This window comes from Drosophila santomea, chromosome 3L (genome assembly GCF_016746245.2).
Source record: "Drosophila santomea strain STO CAGO 1482 chromosome 3L, Prin_Dsan_1.1, whole genome shotgun sequence".
Taxonomy (NCBI): Eukaryota; Metazoa; Arthropoda; class Insecta; order Diptera; family Drosophilidae; genus Drosophila; species Drosophila santomea.
In genome coordinates, this window is record NC_053018.2 from 12,319,893 (window position 1) to 12,337,441 (window position 17,549).

Here is a 17,549-nt window from a genome sequence, read left to right on the forward strand (position 1 = left end):
TTTTTCTTTGTAAAATATTTTTTCTTTTCTTGAACTCATTTTGATAGGCTGTACTTTTTGAGTTATCGATTGCAAGTGCTATCGAACATCGAAACCAACATGCGAATGATGCCACCTAGTTCTGAGCTGCGTCTGTTTAGGTTTTTGCAATGACCATCAGGATTGCGAGGCGAAACATGTTTTTTATACACACCCCGGAGGAAGAGAAGTGTACGGAGGCGCAGCTGGACATCCTGATGAAGATCAACTCCGGGGAGTATCGGCTAGTGAAGAAGAACAAGCGCAGCTCCGTGTGGAACGTCTACCGGGAAATCGCTCGTCCGGACGGTACCAAGCTGAAATGGCGATACTTTTGCATGGGCTGCAAGCGAGTGATGCAGAGCACCGGGGGCACCACCTCCAACCTGCGCATCCACAAGTGCCACGTGCGGTATATCAAGCAGAACGCCCATCTCATCGACGGGAGTCACTCGTACAACCATGCTCCTGCGACCCCAGCTAGCCAACAATCGCCGCGCGTCCAGAAACCGAAGATCAAGCGACAGCCATCCTACGCCACCCAGTGTGAGCAGTTCTATGAGGTCACCATGGACCCGCTGACGCAGTATAGCGACTTAGAGGATGACATAGAGGCATCTTTGGAAGAGGAGCACACTGTAAGTGCTGTAGCTTGCATGTTATGTTGATGTCAAGCAGTAACTATATCAGCTATAATATTCTGCAGCTGGAATCCGAACGTAAACTGGAGTCCTCCTATTCCAGACCACTACTTAAGCTTTTTTCCGAGGAGAACTTGTCGGTTGAGCCAGTGGAGCTGGAAGAAGAGGCTGAGACTGCGGAGCCGGAAGACCAGATGCCCATCGAGCTGGACCTAACTGACGTCCAGCATACTGCCTCGGACGTTGGCCATGAGGCAATCGAGCCCAAGTCATCGGAAGGTGGCGTCCACTTCGATGCTAGTGCCATTTCCGAAGCGGAATCCTATGCCAAAGCCTGGGCTCACGCCTTCTTGCGACTGAACGAGGACCAAAAGTTCTACGCCAAGCGCTCCATCGATGAGCTACTAGTACTGGGTCGTCTGGAGCGACTGAACATTTCCACAGTCACATCCTTGAACTCAAACCTGTAGCACCTCACCATGCCAATACCGTATACATTAGCCTAAGAAATAATTTATATTGCATACTAAATGATTTGCTCATTTAACGTAGATTGTGTTTACAAAAAAGGGTAAATTATGCTTATAACTATCTCAAGCCTTTTTTATAATACATAAATGCATCAAAATTGTAATAAAATCTATACAATACATAATATATCATATTCAAGAGCATTTTATGCTTCAAATTAAATAAACAAATTAAAATTACCCCTTAGTATATACTAATTATAATAAACAATGCCAAAAAGTGTTTTTCAATTTTTTTATTTTTTCCAATACGTTTTTAAAGTTTTTTTTTTACTTTTCTTTTGTTGCCATCTTGCGTTTGTTGTATATTTTTGCTTCTTTTACAGTTTTTTTTGTTTGTTTGCTGTGAATTACATGATTTCTTTCGCTTATGTTTGTTTGCTCTGCTTTGCTTTCATTTCTGATACATTAAGTGGGCCTTCTTTCCGCCTGATGGCTATGGTTCTCGATTTGAGATGATGGATAAATGGGACACGTCGTGTGGTTGTATAGGTTTTTAATGATCTTTAAAACGAGAAACTTAGAGTTATGGGTTCGCTTAACGCACAACGGTAACAATGCTTTCAAGAATAAATAAAAATTGTAATAATCATTAAGGTAATTTGTTTACCGGCGCTATCTAAATTGCAGTGTAATTGAAATGTTTCTTTGTTATGGTGGTTATTACAAAAAAAATTCCACAATTATGCAATTTTTTGTCGGCCAGGCTTGATGGAAATCTGATTTTTTTTTTTTGAATTTGAATTTGATAGAAATTTTTGCGATGTTAGTTGGCTGTATGAGTTGTACAGTTCATTCTGCTGCCCTACGAAACAAAACAAAAAGCAAACAAACCGAAAAAACGCGGCAGCTCATTTAGCAAACTTGCTGATCTTTTTGCAGTGATCGCTGATGTTGACGATGGGCTGCTGCTTCTGCGATGGTAGTTTTATGCTGCTGCTACTGCTGATGATGTTGACGGTTTTTTGAAGGTTCGACGATCCTTTCTATGCAGTGCTCTCTGTGGTTGTATTTTGCAGCTCTTGAGCGCCGGTCTAGGGATTTGTGTGGGAACATAGCGGGGGGTAGAAATCATAACCATAAGTATAACATAAAATTTTATAATGGTTGAAAGTAAAATGCGGGTTTCGGTTTTAAATTAATGTGTGTTTGTTAGCCAATTAGTCACAGGTAAGGTAACTAAAAATATAAGAATGTTAGACCCAAAGCCTCTAAGTTAAGTGTTAAATGTTAGGGTTTCTCCTCTTTATCGCTGTTTCTCTGCTTTTTGTGTCGGTGCGAGTGGCTGTTCTGCTTGTTAGTGGTTAATGTATGAATGCATCTGTAATGCACTTTAGTTAGTTTTTCAGTTTTCAAAAGGCCTCCACCATGTTATTATTGTAGACCTTGTTGTTATGGTTTGCCGCTGATTGTTGCTGATGTTTACTAGTTAGATGTTGTTATCGTAGTTTTGCTTTGGCGAAGATGTTTCAGTTGTTTCTGTCGTGGTGGTGATTAGTTCATTACCTGCTGTGGCTGCTGCTCCGAACCACCGCCAGGGCCATTTGGTTTCCTCTGGCGACGTGGACGTGGCTGTTGAGGGCGTGGCGGTCCCTGGCCTTGAACTGCAAGCAAAGAGGCAATATTAATATAAATATCTACCAATTATCTAATTACACAAAGTGGGCTACTAGAATACGAAGTAGACATAAAGAAATCTATTAGATCTGGCTTATACTCACTGTATTCTCCGCCATCGCGGCGTGGTGGCGGTGGACCATTGTTGAAGGTGCGTCGGAAGAAGCGCCTCTGGGGTCCGCCTGGTGGGCCGCCACCGCGACGCGGTCCCTGACCCTCGCCTCGCTGCACACCCTCCGGATTCTGATCGTGGACGCCGGGCTCGGCGCTGCCGTCACCGCCGCCCAGACCGCGTCGCGGCTGACGCGGATAGTAGTTGTTGTAGCGCCGGGGGCCACCGGGAGCTCCGCCTGGTGGGACTCGGGGGCCACCTCGAGGTCCTCCGGGCGGTCCACCGGGTGGTCCTCGGCGGAAGTTTTGTCGTGGCTGACGCGGTCCAGATTGCACCTGCTGTGGCTGTCCATCAACGGACGGAGCCGCCTGCTGCTGTTGCTGCTGCTGGGCCGGCGATTCAACGTCTTCGCCTTCCACTTCGCCATCCTTGCGGCGATTCTTCTTCATCCAGGGACGGAAGTTACGGCGCTTGTCTGCCGCAAACTGACTGCCCCGCACCGGCTCACCGGAGGGGCCGGTCACGTTGGCCGCCTCATTTCCCTTCTCGCCAATGACCACGTCGAACTCAACGACCTCACCATCGCCCACCGAGCGGACCGCCTTCTTGGGGTTGTTCCGCGCAATGGCGCTCTGGTGCACGAAGACGTCCTCTCTGGTGTCGTTGCGGTTGATGAAGCCGTAGCCGCTCTTCACGTTGAACCACTTGACGGTGCCGGTGACTTTGGTGGCTGCAAATGGCAAGGGCACAAATTATGAATAATCTTGGTGAATTGGCCAATATTTAATAAATTAGTTATGGTCATTCGAAATACTATGATCATTTATGTAGTTTATATGGATTAATACTTGTTTAGGATCAGTACAAAATTCATCTGTATGAATTAGTATAAAATACTATAAGAGTTAACCTAGTATACACCCTTTAATTTGATTGAAACTGGCCAAAATGTCGCAATAGAAAACCATTACATTAAAAATGTTATACAGAAGGGGTAGTTTTGAGATAGTACCTTCGATGTTTTCATTGTAGAGGAGGGGCAAAACGCAATACATCTGGAACTAACCTAATACGCAGTTTGTTAACTCATTGAAGCGTGCAAAAATACTAAATAGGTTTTATTACCAGAAATTATTGGGTAACAACAATTATTTTGAGCTATGGTTACCAAAGCTGCGATTAAATTATAAGCATGTGCACATAATACACTTAAATGAGAAAAAATATAGTGGTATCCCAAATTATTCGGTAATAGATGGTAGAAATCGCCAGATCTTTCGTATCTTATTGGTTGCATTGTAGTCTCGTGTTTTGGAATCGCTTTAAAGCCAAATGTGCTTGCAAGCGCGTGTGTGTGTGTGCAAATAGATGTACCAAAACAATGAACACACACAACCGCACCGGCTGTCTGCCCTCTCGCTCGCACTCCCGCTGCGCGCGCATTAACAAATTGGGTTGCCCTGGCCCGCTCTGCATGTGTGTGTGTCTACATATATGGGGGGGATTTTTGAAAGGGGAGAGCGGAGGTTGGTGGTGGTTGGGTGGGTGGATAGACAGACGACCGGCAAAAGGCTGAATTTTCAATTTGGTTAGCCGGCGGCGCGAGCATTCGTGCACATACATATATACGTGCGTTGCGTTTAGCCGCACAAAATGGCCGACGCGCGTATATTTTAAGACCCAAAACACACACACATACACACACAGAGAGGCGAGCGCAGGGAGGCATGTTTCTTGTTCTTTTTTTTCCTCCTTTTTTTCATTGCTATTTTGGTAGCAGCCGCCATGTGTTCGCGGCACATGAATGAAATTGGTTGGGATTTTGGTATAACATGCGAGTTTCAGCCTTACCGATGACTTCCTTGGTGGGCGGAGCAGGCTGGCCCTGCTGTCCCTGCAGCTCGTCCAGCGGCTCCTGCTCGTGATCCTGCTCCTGCGGATTCGGCGGATTCTGCTGCTCCTGCTGCGGCGGCTGCTGCTGCAGCTGCTGTTCGGCGGCCAGTGGCTTACTCTCGGCGGCATCGGCCATCGTTTGTCGTGGTTTTGTGATTTGTTATTCAGCGACGAGAACGAAAAGCGGGAAATGCTAGCGAGCCTGATGCTGCTGCTGATGATGTTGTTGTTGGTGCTGCTGCTGGTGTTGTTCGTGTCTGCCCGGCTGGTTTTCGGGGTCTTGGGGCACTCTCTCAACTGCCACTAACCACTTTGGATGTTGTTTGTGAGTGTGATCTTAAAACACTCGCCACTCGCAGGGTTTTCTTTGCCTTAGCGATTCTATTTTGTTCGCAAGCTCCGGAAGTGAAACATGACAGCCGGAGGCAGGGTTGCTGGTATCGGACTATCGATGGGTGCTATCGATGCTCTGTTACAGGGGTCTCTAGCGTGCTGTTGAGCGCGGAATGTAAAGCCATAACAGCGATGCTCAAGAAGTCGTTACATTTAAATTTAAAAAAAAAACGTTAAAATGTATACAAAAATGTAGAGTTGATTAAAATCAAATAAAAGCAATTCAGGACATAAATCATGAAATGTATTGATGTTTTTACTTGGATTTCTTGTAGTTACATAATCTTAAATTAAAACAAACATTATAAATCAACATTTTTAATTAATTTGTAAGTCATTTCTGGACTCCATATCCCGCAATGTCTGTCTCCTCCAAACCCAATAAGCATGCTCCAAAGCAAATCCGATGCAGCTAATGCCAATCCCCATAGCCCAGAGATAGAAGGCGCCTTGCAGGATGTCCAAGGTGAGAACCACCTTCTTGTTACGAGCTGCCACCTCATTGAAGCCGGAATCCGTGTCCGTTTGGTCGCCCAGATCCTCGAGGAACTCCTCGGCATTCGGGGACGCGCCAACCCGGGTGATCAGATCCATTTGACGCCAGTGCTCGAAGAAGCCGTGCTCGAGGAAGCCACTGTACAGGGACTCCAAGCGGTGCAGGAAGGGTGATCCCATGGGCAGGATGTAGGTGCATATCATGGAGCGCAGATACTCCCGGGCGATGTGGTAGGCCGGTCGGTCCGCCTGCGAGTCGTATGTGATGGCCAGGAAGTCACGGGCGTGGAAATCGCGCATTATAAAGGCCGCTCGTCGATCCCTGCGCCGAACCAACGGTTGGTAATACAACGTGCTTATTCCCAGGGGCAACTGACGACTCCGGTTCTCCAGCAGATTGTATTGGTGTTCCGTCAGGCTGTGCTTCACTGCCTCATAGATTGTGGTGACCGCATAGATGTGCACATCCAAATGCGCCAAATCGTCCACTCGGTCCACCTGCTCCTCGTAGCTGGGTCGCACAAAGCCGGACTCCAGTTTGGCAAAGTAGATGGTGGACAGGACGTAACTGAAGAGGATCCAGCCCATGAGAAACGTCCTCATCGAGCTGAATGAGGACAGCCTGGCCACCGGTTCACCCACATGTGTCTTGCCGAGCATCTCGAGAATCTCATACCATGTTGCCTGAAACTGGGTGACACCGCGACGGGGAATCCTCCGCTGAAGGCGCTGCATCACCCAAAAGACCAGCACTACCACCAACAGGGTGACCAACAGTAGGTACCACACGGTGCGCCGAAAGACACGCACGAAGATCAGGTACTCCGGCTGGATTTCGGAGGCGGGCACCACCAAGTACAGGTTGCGACGGGTATAGGGATACAGCACCTCCACAGCTGGCCAAATGCAGTCGAGCACGAAGCGGGAGTTGGGTGCAAAGTGGGTGTGGCCACCCATTATGTCTGTGACCACTCCGGTGAAGTTTCCATTTGGCAGGCAGCGACCGTAGGATTCGTTGTCAGCCGGGAGGACATACGTTACGCTGGCATTCAACATCTCGCCCACCACTCGGGCAGCCACTCCATCCACTGACATGTAGCCAGCAGTCTCCACTGGATCCCTGGGCACCGCCATCAAGGGATCCGTGAACATGGAGAAGCTCAACTGGTAACCCCTTAGGTTCTTCATCTTTCTCGGGTACTGCACATCCCCATCCAACCGCTGAACCACTTGGAGACCGCCCCATGCGAAGGGATCAAAGTCGAAGGTGCCATTTGCCCCGCCGGTAATGGCCAATCCGTAGAGCAGTTTCTTGGCCCAACAGCCACGGAAAAGGCGCAGTAACTGATGCCTTCCAGCATCTGGCCAAATGAACAGATACTTGTGCAGATGCTTGCGCCTCTGGCGAGGATTCAACATGTCCAGGATGCGGCGAACCAGGGCAACCCCCTTCTCTCCAGCCGGAATGTGGAAGATACTCAGGCTGTCCGTTCGTCGCAATGGTTCCAACTCATGTGCTTCGATGTTTCTTGTGATGACGGGCATTCGACTGGTCACACACCGATAGAGCTCCCATTCCAAGGCAGAGTAATCCGCTTCAGAGGATGCCGGGCAGCTGGCACAGCGGTACAGATAGGTCACCTGGACATTCTGCTCCACGGCTATGCGACAGGCGATCCCGGCCAGCGAGTAAATCCCGGGAAGATACAATTGCAGCAAAAAACCAACCAAAGACTTCATGTTGCCGGAGCAGACTAACCAGGCAACTATCCTTTGGGTGACCCCAACCTGTGGAGGTTTTCCCTTGGGAGCCGTAATCCCCAATTACGACAAGCGTTGCGTGAGAAGTTCATTATGTAGCCAATATTTTTAGGGTAGCTAAAGAAAGTATCTTAAGCTGATTTCCACAAAGTTAAGATAAAAGGAATGGATATTCAAGGAAATGAAGCAAGTGAACAGAATGTTTTGTATCTCATGGGTACTTCAATGTAAGTTGCTTAAAACCAATGGAACGCTGCTTTTTTAGAAGAAAGTATATTATTTTGACTAGCACCTAAACACCTGAACAATATTTTCGATTAATAAATACCTGTACTGATAAGATGTTGTTTATTTAAAAGCTGCATAGTCGGTTCTAATCGGATGAATCATATTTTGAAGTCTGCGAATCTAGTCACCTTGAATCTTATATATTCTAAAGTCTAAATAATATAGTAATTTATACTCAAAGATTATATAAAAGCTGCAATATGCGAAAATATATATATATTAATATGTACAAACATTAGATAACCAAATATTGAGAACAAAATTTAAAACTAACTTCATTTATCTTTTAAATCATTAAACGCTAATCTGTAAATAAAAGTGTGCCATGAATTTGGTTTTGAATTTTCATAAATTATATCCACCCGTTTCGGTTTGGTTTCTTTTCTGATTTTTCGAGTAACAAAATCACTACAAAATTTCTAAATTTATAAAATTTGTAAAATCTTATATAAAAGTAGGTTAACTATGGATAGGCCCGTGAGTATTCCATTTTTGCCTCAACCATTTCGATGTAGAGACTTCCATCGTAGATCCTGAACACCTGCGAGATGTATCCTCGTCGAAGGACAACGGAGTTCTACAAATCCCCGGAACCGAGAGCCTCGTTCCAAAGTCAACAGGCGGAACATCCGGCGGAGCTGCTCAACGTAACTCCCGACGAGAATCGGGAGGCCGCTCGAAGACTTCCTCGCATCCTGCCACCAAATAATTTGGACAGTATTTACCTGCGAAATGGGTACTTTTCGTAAAATAAATTTGTATTTTCTGTCTTTTCTACTTACTTATATTGTATGGATATATGCTTACAGAGGAGGTAATTATGCTGTGCAAATGAATAGAATCTTTTCCAGAATATAATAGCATTATTGCATATATGGAGTGACATCTGAAGAATGAAATGGGTCTGGTAGCTTGATATGTTCTGCATTGACCCGCAGGGTCATTTGATGGTCCATTGTTCTTTGTCGAGTCCGAGATTTGTTGTGTCGCATGTCAACATGATGCTCCGTGTTTTGCAATTTGGGATATTTTTAGCATGGCTTGATAAAGAAGCGATCCGGCGAACAAAGCCGACTGCCAGTTATCAAGGAGCTGCCTAGTAACACCTCAACTGACAGGTGATCTATGGCCATGTAATCCTAATCACTACTCAAGTGTGTTAATCAAAGGGGCCCGTCACCTGTTGATATGTGGAAACAAGCACCATCATCGTTTTAAGCTTCCAAAACTAAAAGTCATTACACAGCGAGAAAATAAGTGAACCAATTCAGGTTTTCAATGACATGTGCTATGAACTTTTAATGCAAATAGGAGTCACTTGTTTAGTAAACAATATGTATTCCAAAATAGTGCAATCGTGCTATTTTTGGCATTCTTTTATAGACTGCAACTCGTGATATTTGGACAGGTGGAGGAGGTACCTCTGGAGCTTAGCTGGAGGCGTATGTGGATCCTCCAGCTGCTGCAGCTAAATGCCAGTTTCCAGTACTCCAGTACTCTTGCGTTTAGATAATGCCGGATTGAACTGCGAATGTCCGCCTAATCGGAGGGCTTATCACCTGCAATTATGGATGGATGCAGCATGGGCGCTGAGATTCAGATTCTGAGCACCACGGGTCGATCAGGTCTTGTGGCGGCGGATCAAGGCTACGGATGCGACCGGTCATTGGCCGGATTGCAATCTGCGTATCGCCGATCCGGGGGTATAAATACTGGCTACAGATCAATGCAGCGGTACGATTCGAATTCGACTCGAGAAGATGAAGTCGTTCACGGTGATTGCAGTTGCGGCGGTGGCATTGCTGGCTGCTCTGGGCCAGGCCAAGCACCTGGACTCCAAGGTGGCGGACAAGGACTTTCTGATGAAGCAGAACTTCGTGTTCCAGATCCTGCAGCACATCTACCAGGACGATGTGTTCACAACCCCATTCTCCGCCAGCTACGTGGAGTACAAGCCGTGGGAGCATGTGGCCGACTATGTGCACCCAGAGATGTTGGAGCACTTCTTCGAGCTGTGGCAGCATCAGCCCTTCACCGATGACATGGTGTGGTCGGTGATGTACGAGAAGCACGAGGAGTATGTGGTCGGTCTGGTGCGTCTCTTCTACTTCGCCAAGAACTGGGAGACCTTCCAGCACGCCGTATTCTGGGCCCGCCAGCACGTGAACAAGCAGCTCTTCGTCTACGCCCTGACCATTGCCAGTCTGTTCCGTGACGATATGCAGGGAGTGGTCCTGCCCGCCCACTACGAGATCCACCCGTGGAGCTTCTTCGACAGCCAGGCTCTGGAATGGGCCGAGCACTACAAGATGCACGGCTTCCACCACGTCAAGCAGATGGACAACATCTACAACGTGGTGATCCGCACCAACTACTCCAATGTCCATGGCGCCCTCAACTACGATCACGATCTGGCCTACTACCTGGAGGATGTTGGCTTCAACGCCTTCTACTACTACTTCAACCTGGACTATCCCTTCTGGACCAAGGGCGGCGAGGAGCATGTCCTGAACAAGGATCGTCGCGGTGAGCTCTACCTGTACGTCCACTGGCAACTTCTGGCCCGTTGGTACCTGGAGCGTCTGTCCCACGATCTCGGCGAGGTGCCCGCCTTCAACATGTACGTTCCGACCGAGTCCGGCTACGCCAGCAACCTGCGCACCTACTACGGCGTGCCCCAGTGGCACCGGGAGAACCACCACAGCTTCTACCACGAGCACAACTACGAGCACATCGAGCACGTGGAGATGTACACGCAGCGCGTGATGGACTGGATCCACAAGAACCAGAAGTTCGATGTGGAGACCATCAATGTGCTGGGCAACATCATCCAGGGCAATGCGGACAGCGTGGACAAGAAGTTCTACGGCAGTCTGGACAAGCTGTACCGCTTCATCGTGAACGAGGGCCACCACTACGGTCATGGAGACGAGAGCTTCCCCGGCCTGTTCATGCACTACGATACCTCCATGCGCGACCCCATCTTCTACGAGGTGTACAAGACCATTGTGAGCCACTACTGGCATCTGATGGAGACCTATCCGGAGTACCACCAGAAGGACTACGCCTTCGAGGGTGTCCACATCGATGCCGTCCACATGCCCGAGAGCCTCACCACCTACTTCGAGCACTTCGACTCGGACATCAGCAACGCCGTGAATGTGGAGCCCGCCGTGGAGGGTGCCACCGATCCGCTGTACAGCTTCGGCCGCAACTCCCACTACAAGGGATCCAGCTATGTGATCAAGGCTCGCCAGCAGCGCCTCAACCACAAGCCCTTCGAGTTCACCCTGGACGTGACGTCCGACAAGGCGCAGGATGCCGTGGTGAAGGTCTTCATTGGGCCCAAGTACGATGAGCACGGACACGTGATCCCGCTGGAGTACAACTACCAGAACTTCTTCGAGCTGGAGCACTTCAAGGTGCATCTGGAGGCGGGCGTGAACCACATCAAGCGTGCCAGCGGTGACTTCTCCTTCTGGGTGAACGATCGCACCACCTACCTGGAGCTCTACCAGAAGCTGATGGACGCCACCAACAGCGACTACAAGTTCAAGCTGGACCAGTCGGAGGCCCACTGCGGTGTGCCCAACAGGATGATGCTGCCACGCGGCAAGAAGGGTGGCCAGGTGTTCCAGTTCTTCTACATGGTCTACCCGTACCACCAGCCCGAGGTTGCCCAGTTCACCGGCTACGATCCGGTGGTCAGCTGCGGCGTGGGACACGGTTCCCGCTACGTGGACGCCCTGCCCTTCGGATTCCCCTTCAACCGACCGGTGAAGCACGACTACTACTTCGATGTCCACAACTTCAAGTTCTTCGACGTCAAGATCTTCCATCGCGACGAGCACACCAACGTGGTCTAGATCCTGGAACCTGGATCCTGAATCCTGGACATGGAGATGGACCCAACGAATACGAATCCCAAACGAGCAATATCATCACTACCAACGAACTAACGATATCGGATAGATTACTTGTTTTCCTTGTTATATCTTTGTCTGCATCCACTTACCCCATAGCAATCGTAATTTAACTCAGTTTCTTTCAGCTGTCAGTCCACCTTGTGACCATCAAACAATAAACGTATTCAACACAAGTGCTTCTCTTTAATTTTTCAAATTATATTTTTAGTTTTTCATTTACTTGCAGAAAAAAGTTAAACGATTAAAGTTTATTTTATTGAAACTAGTTTTGCAGCATCGATTAGTAATTAAATTTCAAGTTTCTAAAACTTTTAAAATTTTTTAGATATCTTTCTTTATTTAGAAATACTTTTAAATAATTAAGCCGCTTTCAACGTGCATCTTTTTTCTCTCACTGTAATAATATGCATTCCAGGGATACGTGCACTCACCTGCAGCTTGCGGAACTAGTTCGCTCATTTGCACCACTGCTCGCATCCCTGGTCAGTAGAAAAGAAAACAGACAAAAGACTTGTTTTGTTGTTCTGCCCCAAAAAAATGAGCTCCTGGCGAGACAGTCTCACCAGCATTCCGGGCACAGTGGCGCAGTTGATCAACGAGAGCGCCAGCAACCTGTTGCACGTCTCATCCTCGCTGGGATCAACAGTTGGCCTTGGAGGCTCGGGCTCCACTGGATCTGGATCCGAGGGCGGGGGCAGCGAGGAGAGTGGCCCACAAAGTGCAGAATACAGGGCGTTGCCCATTCCCGCCTCTTTGGTGCGCGAGCAATGGCGCCTGATCTTCACCAGCGATGCCAATATCCAGGATCTTCAGGCGGCCATTGCCCATTGCAGGGATCTTGTCCTGCTGAGCGAGGAACTCAGCGAGGAGCGTCGCTGGCTGGTGCGACACTTGGTCGATCTGCGCTACTCACTGCAGGAGCTAGAGGAAGCCCAGGAACAGCATTCCCTCTCCTCAGACATGGTCGTAATGAATGCCATTCGTGCGGTGGTGGGTCATCACTTTGTGCCCCACCATCCGCATCACGGCAAACGGAATCGCTTGCAGGCAGCTGCGAAGAGGAACTACTGTGACCACTGCACCACCATCATTTGGAGCGTGGTGCAGAACTCGTACGTGTGCAGCGATTGCGGATTCTTGGTCCATCAGAAGTGCATCGATGGCGTAAAGAGGGTTTGTGCCCATGTTCTGGTTTCAGAGCGCCAGCATCCCATTTCCGAGATATGTCCAGAAATCGGTCTTGCCTCCCAGGGATACAAGTGCGCCGAATGCGGAACGATGCTAAATATAAGTAGGTTACCATTTGCCGTCTGCCCCTTCAGTTCCAAATAATTCGACTTCTTTCTTGTAGAAAATACCTGGGTTGAACCGCGCTTATGCGACTATAGTGGATTGTACTATTGCCCTCGCTGCCACTGGAACGACAGCAACTTTATACCAGCCCGCATTATCCACAACTGGGACTTTTCGCCACGCAGAGTGTCGCGCACAGCGCTCCAAGAGATCAGGTTGTTCCTAAACAAACCGCTCATCCGCTTGGAGGAGGACAATCCCAAGCTGTTTGTGTTCGTAGAAAAGTTGTGTGCCGTAAAGAAACTTCGCCAGAACCTGGTGCATATGCGCCACTATCTGGCTGCCTGCAAGATCGCCAGCGAGTTGAAGCTAGTGGATCAGCAACTAGGCGTCAGACGACATCTGGCGCAGTCAAATGAGTTCTATTCCCTAAATGATCTCAGCCAAGTGGAATCTGGAGCGCTCACCGAGTTCTTGCAAGGTGTTTTTAAGGCATTCAATGATCACATAAGATCCTGCCCCATGTGCCTTGCCCAAGCGTACATCTGCGAGATTTGCAGCAACAACGAGGTGATCTTTCCCTTCGACGATGGCTGCATCAAGTGTGATCAGTGCAATTCCATCTTCCACCGAGTTTGCCTCACGCGCAAAAATATGATTTGCCCCAAATGCATCCGCATCCAGGAGCGCCGCCTTCAATTGGATCGCATGAAGAGCACGGAAGATGATGATGACGGGGTGGCCACCGATGATGACGTGACTCCCGCGGAATAACTGATTAAATCAGAGTTTATTGTGCTGTGCTGGTTTTTAATATGTTATCATATGTACATAAAATGTAACTACAAAATGTATAACTATATATAAACTTTTATTCTTAAATTTATTCTAACTTTTTACTTATCCTTCTTACCATATTTTTCCCGCTTGTGGAACTTTCTGGGATTTATACCATATGCCTTTAATCGATCGTCGGTTATTCCGCTGTTGTTATTTTGCTTGTTTTTCGCCTTAAAGTTGTTCGTTTTCTTTGCTGAAAAGGGAGCACTGGACTTCTGGTTTGATTTCTTGAAGGGATTGGGACCGCTAGCGTTTTTGGGTCCCTTTTTGTTTCCCCCTTGATTTTTATGAATTGGTGGCAGCTCTTGCCTTTGATGGGATTTCAGTTGTGGCTTATTAAAAGGGTTTGCATTTCCACTTGGTTTTTCTGCGTTTGTAGGCGCAGTTTCCGTAGTTTTAATAGCATCGTTTGACTTTGCCTTTTTGTTTGATTTGTTTTGTGGTTTTTGGAATCCATTTTGCACGTTTTTATGTTCGTTTTTGTTATTTTTAAAGGCATTATTGTTTCTTGTTGTTTCGGTGCTTTGTGCGTTGGCTTTAGTTTCCTGGTTACCCTTTTTAGAGGAAGCAACGGGCTTTTTCGTTGAACTGTCTGCCTGAACATCTTCTGTTGATCCTGCCGGTTCCTCCTTTGGATCCTTGAGGACAGGTTCCTCTTTTGGAACCTTAGGCGCACTGGTTGCGGCTGCTGCGGCAGCTTTACGTTTAAGGCGTTTTCTCTTTGATTTGGACAAACCTTCCGTCGAGACTTGACCATTTTCGGCTGGAGCTGTCGCTTCAGCAGCTGGTGTAGTCGGTGCTGTAGCCACTGCATTCTCCTCGGCTGGCTGCTCCTCGTCGTCAGAACTGGATTAGTGTCAAGTTATAATAAACACCCGTTTTAAATTTAAAGGTTATTGAAAATTGCTTACCCTTCTCCATAAAGACTTTTGAAGATCTTTCGCTTGAGGTCTTCATTTTTGGCTTTCATCTTGTAGAGACGTTGCTCCTTTTTCTCTACGTGTTCCGGTCTGTTTTGGACAGCCTTCTTCAAGCTAGCCCACTGGTTGAGCTCCTTGTTCTTGGCCAGCAAGATCTATAGAATAAAAAAGGATTACATAAAACATTATGATAAATTTAATCAAAAATTTACCTCTTCTATCGTCAAACCAAAATCGTTTGGTGTGGTTTCCACATACTTAAATCGGCACGGTTGATCTCCGATGATATCCTCGCAGTCCATTTGGTAGTACTCATCGATGTACTCACTGTACGTCTTTTCGTCCTCAGGATTGAATGCAGGCTTTTCCGCCTGGATCATCTCCATGAAGCGATTTCGTCTACCCTTGCGTCCTTTGCGACCACGAGTGTTTTCAATGAGCTCTTGTTGAAGCTGCTCCTTGGCCGTGGACGGATCGTAGTCGCAATCCATGTTGAAGTCGTCGTCCTCGCAGTGTCCTTCATAGTCCTCATCATAGCCCCCATTAGCGTGATGTTTGGGATCGTAGTTGTCCCAATCTTCCAGCACCAATTCATCGATATCCGAGGGACATTCAGGTTTCTCCTCGCCTTCATCCACATTGTAGTACTCATCGTCGAAGAGCTCCTGCATCCGACGATCGTGGGCCGCCGGGTCAAAGTCTTCCTCAAGTTCATCGTCCCGGAAACCGAGCTCATCGTTGCCCGTCACCGCTTTTAGTTTGCGTATCTTTTCATCGATCTCCTTACGCTTCATTTCTTTGATCAGTTCCAATTCCTTCATCTTCTGCTGTTTCTCCTGATCCTTGCGCTCCTTAAGCTCCTTGCGTTTTTCTTTTCTCTTGTCATCGGTGCGTCGCAAGGATTGTTCGATGGTGCGGGGATAGCGCTTAATGAAGTCCGCATCTGGTTCTTCAAAGCGGAAATTGTACTTGTGCTCAAATTCTGCCTGCTTCTCCAGTTCCTGCTCATCCTCGGACAGCGGGGCAGCTTCTCCCACGATCTCATCGTAGGTGGGTATGGCGGACTCATCCGTGTTTGCGTAGCCCTTGTTGAGGATGTAATCTCTCAGGAAACTTTCGCCCTGGGTCAGCTTGTTGCTGTTCCAGTACTGTTTTAGAGGCTCCAACTGCTCCTTGTCGGTTTGCTGAATTTCCGCTTGTTTTCCCGCCAGCCATTTGGCGAAGTCTGCCTCCTCGGCAGCTGTTTGCTCCTTGGTCTTACTGCGCTTCTTGAATATACCTCCAAATTCCTCATCCTCACTGTCGTCGTCCTTGGTCATCACTTTCCGGAATTCGGCCTTCAGACGGCGCTCCTCCTCCACGGCGCTAGGTGACTGCGCTCGCTGAAGTTCCTCATGCTCTTTTTCCTGCTGCTCATCATCTGAGCTCTCGAACTTCCCATTATGCTCCAAAATAACATTTCGTTCGTAGTCCTTCAAGGTGACTGGCTTAGGTTTTTTCTTCTTTTTTGGAGACTCCCCATCCTTATCATCTTCATCGCCGGAGGACTCACTGAAGAATTTCGTACCCTTGTCGTAAATACGTGGATCTTTACTTTTCAGCGAGGAAAGTGTCTTGAAGAAGTCCTGGTCGAATTTGGGGTCCACCTCGTCCTCCTCGGATGACGAGCTGTCACTGTCGAATTCCGATTCGGAAACATCCAAGCCACGATCCTTATCTGCGGAATATTAAGTGATATAATTAAGAAATGGCAAATGATCACAGAACCGGATTCTAAATTTACATTTCTGTAGGAGCTCCTTTTTGCGCAGGATATTGTAGGTCTTGGCATAGTCTTTGTTGGTGGACAACTGCAGATCCTCCCCATCGTCATCTGAGCCCTCAAAGAGTTTATTATTCATAGTTTTGTTTATTTTCCTGGATTGTTTAATGAACTTCACACGTGCTAGAATAACAGCCAAATGTAATATAACATAGCCGATGTTATCGCTAGAGGTGGACAATTTAACTAACGTACTTTTCACGTCTTAAAGTTCCAAGCGAATGAAAAATATACTTAAGTAATTGAAACATACCAAGAAAAAAGATAAAATGCGCTTCCTTAACATGATCTGATGAATTGCAGGACATTTTTGTTAAATAATTATTTGACTCGTTAAACTCGTGACTACTATCGATATTTTCGTCATAGTTTTCTGATCTCTAATTTATTATTTTATTTACAATTGGCTATTTCAATCCATTAACTTAGAGCTATCGCATTAGTCACATTCCATATAAATGGCAGAGACACCAGAATCCCAGGCAGCCCTAAGCACTTCCTCCTCCACACCTGCCGATAAGGATGGTTCCAAAAGTGAGAATCAAAGACAACTTTATATTTTCTGATTGCTTTATCACAAAGGCTTTCTTATCAGTTTGCATCCTTCTGAACGCCACTGGCAATGTACCCATCATCAAGAAGCGAACATGGACCGTGGATCCCAACAAGACAGTCAGCTGGATCCAGAAGTTTATCCACAAGTTTCTGAAACTTGATGCCAGCGAGCAAATTGCAAGTAGTAAACGATGTTCAAGGGAACCCTATCTTACATGTCATCTTAATTTTCCAGTTCCTGTACGTTAATCAGACATTCGCACCCGCCCCGGATCAGATAATCAAGAACCTGTACGAGTGCCATGGAACCAATGGGAAACTGGTGCTCTACTACTGCAAGAATCAGGCGTGGGGCTAAATCGATACGCACATGACTTTGCTAAGTCTTAAGTATTTATTCGACTACTGTGTAATTTGTATATTATTAAATGTGAATAAGCTGATA

General features: G+C 47.2%; 8 protein-coding genes across 10 annotated transcripts; 5 read left to right on the top strand and 3 right to left on the bottom strand.

Moving 5' to 3' along the window:
- The first annotated feature begins 87 nt into the window (after positions 1–87).
- LOC120449803 lies at positions 88–1,344 on the top strand. Its single transcript, XM_039632448.2, has 2 exons — positions 88–656; positions 725–1,344. Exons 1-2 carry the CDS (start codon positions 150–152, stop codon positions 1,127–1,129), a joined length of 912 nt encoding a protein of 303 aa, XP_039488382.1. The 5' UTR covers positions 88–149; the 3' UTR covers positions 1,130–1,344.
- Positions 1,345–1,410: 66 nt separating this feature from the next.
- Positions 1,411–5,235, bottom strand: LOC120448858 (Y-box-binding protein 1). 2 transcript variants are annotated; one of them, XM_039631068.2, is made up of 4 exons: positions 4,770–5,233; positions 2,911–3,648; positions 2,696–2,793; positions 1,411–2,223 (listed from the first exon to the last, which is right to left on the bottom strand). In XM_039631068.2, the coding sequence occupies exons 1-4, from the start codon at positions 4,945–4,947 to the stop codon at positions 2,176–2,178; spliced, it is 1,062 nt and encodes a 353-aa protein (XP_039487002.1). In that variant the 5' UTR covers positions 4,948–5,233; the 3' UTR covers positions 1,411–2,175. The 2 variants fall into 2 exon arrangements, 1 of the variants encoding a protein (XP_039487002.1); XR_005616151.2 differs by lacking the exon at positions 1,411–2,223 and adding an exon at positions 2,315–2,510 and having other exon boundaries at positions 2,575–2,793; positions 4,770–5,235.
- A 287-nt stretch (positions 5,236–5,522) lies between these two features.
- On the bottom strand, positions 5,523–7,439 carry LOC120447741. Its single transcript, XM_039629288.1, has one exon. It carries the CDS (start codon positions 7,437–7,439, stop codon positions 5,523–5,525), a length of 1,917 nt encoding a protein of 638 aa, XP_039485222.1.
- Positions 7,440–8,063: 624 nt separating this feature from the next.
- On the top strand, positions 8,064–8,529 carry LOC120448995. 2 transcript variants are annotated; one of them, XM_039631262.1, is made up of 2 exons: positions 8,064–8,202; positions 8,279–8,529. In XM_039631262.1, the coding sequence occupies exon 2, from the start codon at positions 8,297–8,299 to the stop codon at positions 8,495–8,497; it is 201 nt and encodes a 66-aa protein (XP_039487196.1). In that variant the 5' UTR covers positions 8,064–8,202; positions 8,279–8,296; the 3' UTR covers positions 8,498–8,529. The 2 variants fall into 2 exon arrangements, with proteins under 2 accessions (XP_039487196.1, XP_039487195.1); XM_039631261.1 differs by having other exon boundaries at positions 8,066–8,225.
- Positions 8,530–9,478: 949 nt separating this feature from the next.
- On the top strand, positions 9,479–11,847 carry LOC120448994 (larval serum protein 2). Its single transcript, XM_039631260.1, has one exon. The coding sequence runs from the start codon at positions 9,509–9,511 to the stop codon at positions 11,612–11,614; it is 2,106 nt and encodes a 701-aa protein (XP_039487194.1). The 5' UTR covers positions 9,479–9,508; the 3' UTR covers positions 11,615–11,847.
- Positions 11,848–12,147: 300 nt separating this feature from the next.
- LOC120448739 (differentially expressed in FDCP 8 homolog) lies at positions 12,148–13,853 on the top strand. The gene is made up of 2 exons (XM_039630919.1): positions 12,148–12,965; positions 13,026–13,853. Exons 1-2 carry the CDS (start codon positions 12,212–12,214, stop codon positions 13,739–13,741), a joined length of 1,470 nt encoding a protein of 489 aa, XP_039486853.1. The 5' UTR covers positions 12,148–12,211; the 3' UTR covers positions 13,742–13,853.
- Positions 13,757–16,696, bottom strand: LOC120448738 (protein KRI1 homolog). The gene is made up of 4 exons (XM_039630918.2): positions 16,511–16,696; positions 14,940–16,444; positions 14,719–14,882; positions 13,757–14,653 (listed from the first exon to the last, which is right to left on the bottom strand). The coding sequence occupies exons 1-4, from the start codon at positions 16,626–16,628 to the stop codon at positions 13,864–13,866; spliced, it is 2,577 nt and encodes an 858-aa protein (XP_039486852.1). The 5' UTR covers positions 16,629–16,696; the 3' UTR covers positions 13,757–13,863.
- A 227-nt stretch (positions 16,697–16,923) lies between these two features.
- Positions 16,924–17,547, top strand: LOC120447622 (autophagy protein 12-like). Its single transcript, XM_039629115.1, has 3 exons — positions 16,924–17,083; positions 17,145–17,281; positions 17,340–17,547. Exons 1-3 carry the CDS (start codon positions 17,008–17,010, stop codon positions 17,460–17,462), a joined length of 336 nt encoding a protein of 111 aa, XP_039485049.1. The 5' UTR covers positions 16,924–17,007; the 3' UTR covers positions 17,463–17,547.
- The last annotated feature ends 2 nt before the right edge of the window (positions 17,548–17,549 follow it).

Coding starts and splice junctions, on each gene's coding strand:
- LOC120449803 (XM_039632448.2), top strand. CDS start 150: ATGACCATCAGGATTGCGAGGCGAAACATGTTTTTTATACACACCCCG. Junction 657..724: donor CTTTGGAAGAGGAGCACACT/GTAAGTGCTGTA, acceptor AATATTCTGCAG/CTGGAATCCGAACGTAAACT.
- LOC120448858 (XM_039631068.2), bottom strand. CDS start 4,947: ATGGCCGATGCCGCCGAGAGTAAGCCACTGGCCGCCGAACAGCAGCTG. Junction 3,649..4,769: donor GCCCACCAAGGAAGTCATCG/GTAAGGCTGAAA, acceptor TGCCATTTGCAG/CCACCAAAGTCACCGGCACC. Junction 2,224..2,695: donor CGGAGCAGCAGCCACAGCAG/GTAATGAACTAA, acceptor ACAAATCCCTAG/ACCGGCGCTCAAGAGCTGCA.
- LOC120447741 (XM_039629288.1), bottom strand. CDS start 7,439: ATGAAGTCTTTGGTTGGTTTTTTGCTGCAATTGTATCTTCCCGGGATT.
- LOC120448994 (XM_039631260.1), top strand. CDS start 9,509: ATGAAGTCGTTCACGGTGATTGCAGTTGCGGCGGTGGCATTGCTGGCT.
- LOC120448739 (XM_039630919.1), top strand. CDS start 12,212: ATGAGCTCCTGGCGAGACAGTCTCACCAGCATTCCGGGCACAGTGGCG. Junction 12,966..13,025: donor CGGAACGATGCTAAATATAA/GTAGGTTACCAT, acceptor TCTTTCTTGTAG/AAAATACCTGGGTTGAACCG.
- LOC120448738 (XM_039630918.2), bottom strand. CDS start 16,628: ATGAATAATAAACTCTTTGAGGGCTCAGATGACGATGGGGAGGATCTG. Junction 16,445..16,510: donor AAAGGAGCTCCTACAGAAAT/GTAAATTTAGAA, acceptor AATATTCCGCAG/ATAAGGATCGTGGCTTGGAT. Junction 14,654..14,718: donor AAAAGTCTTTATGGAGAAGG/GTAAGCAATTTT, acceptor ACACTAATCCAG/TTCTGACGACGAGGAGCAGC.
- LOC120447622 (XM_039629115.1), top strand. CDS start 17,008: ATGGCAGAGACACCAGAATCCCAGGCAGCCCTAAGCACTTCCTCCTCC. Junction 17,084..17,144: donor CGATAAGGATGGTTCCAAAA/GTGAGAATCAAA, acceptor CTTTCTTATCAG/TTTGCATCCTTCTGAACGCC. Junction 17,282..17,339: donor TTGATGCCAGCGAGCAAATT/GCAAGTAGTAAA, acceptor TTAATTTTCCAG/TTCCTGTACGTTAATCAGAC.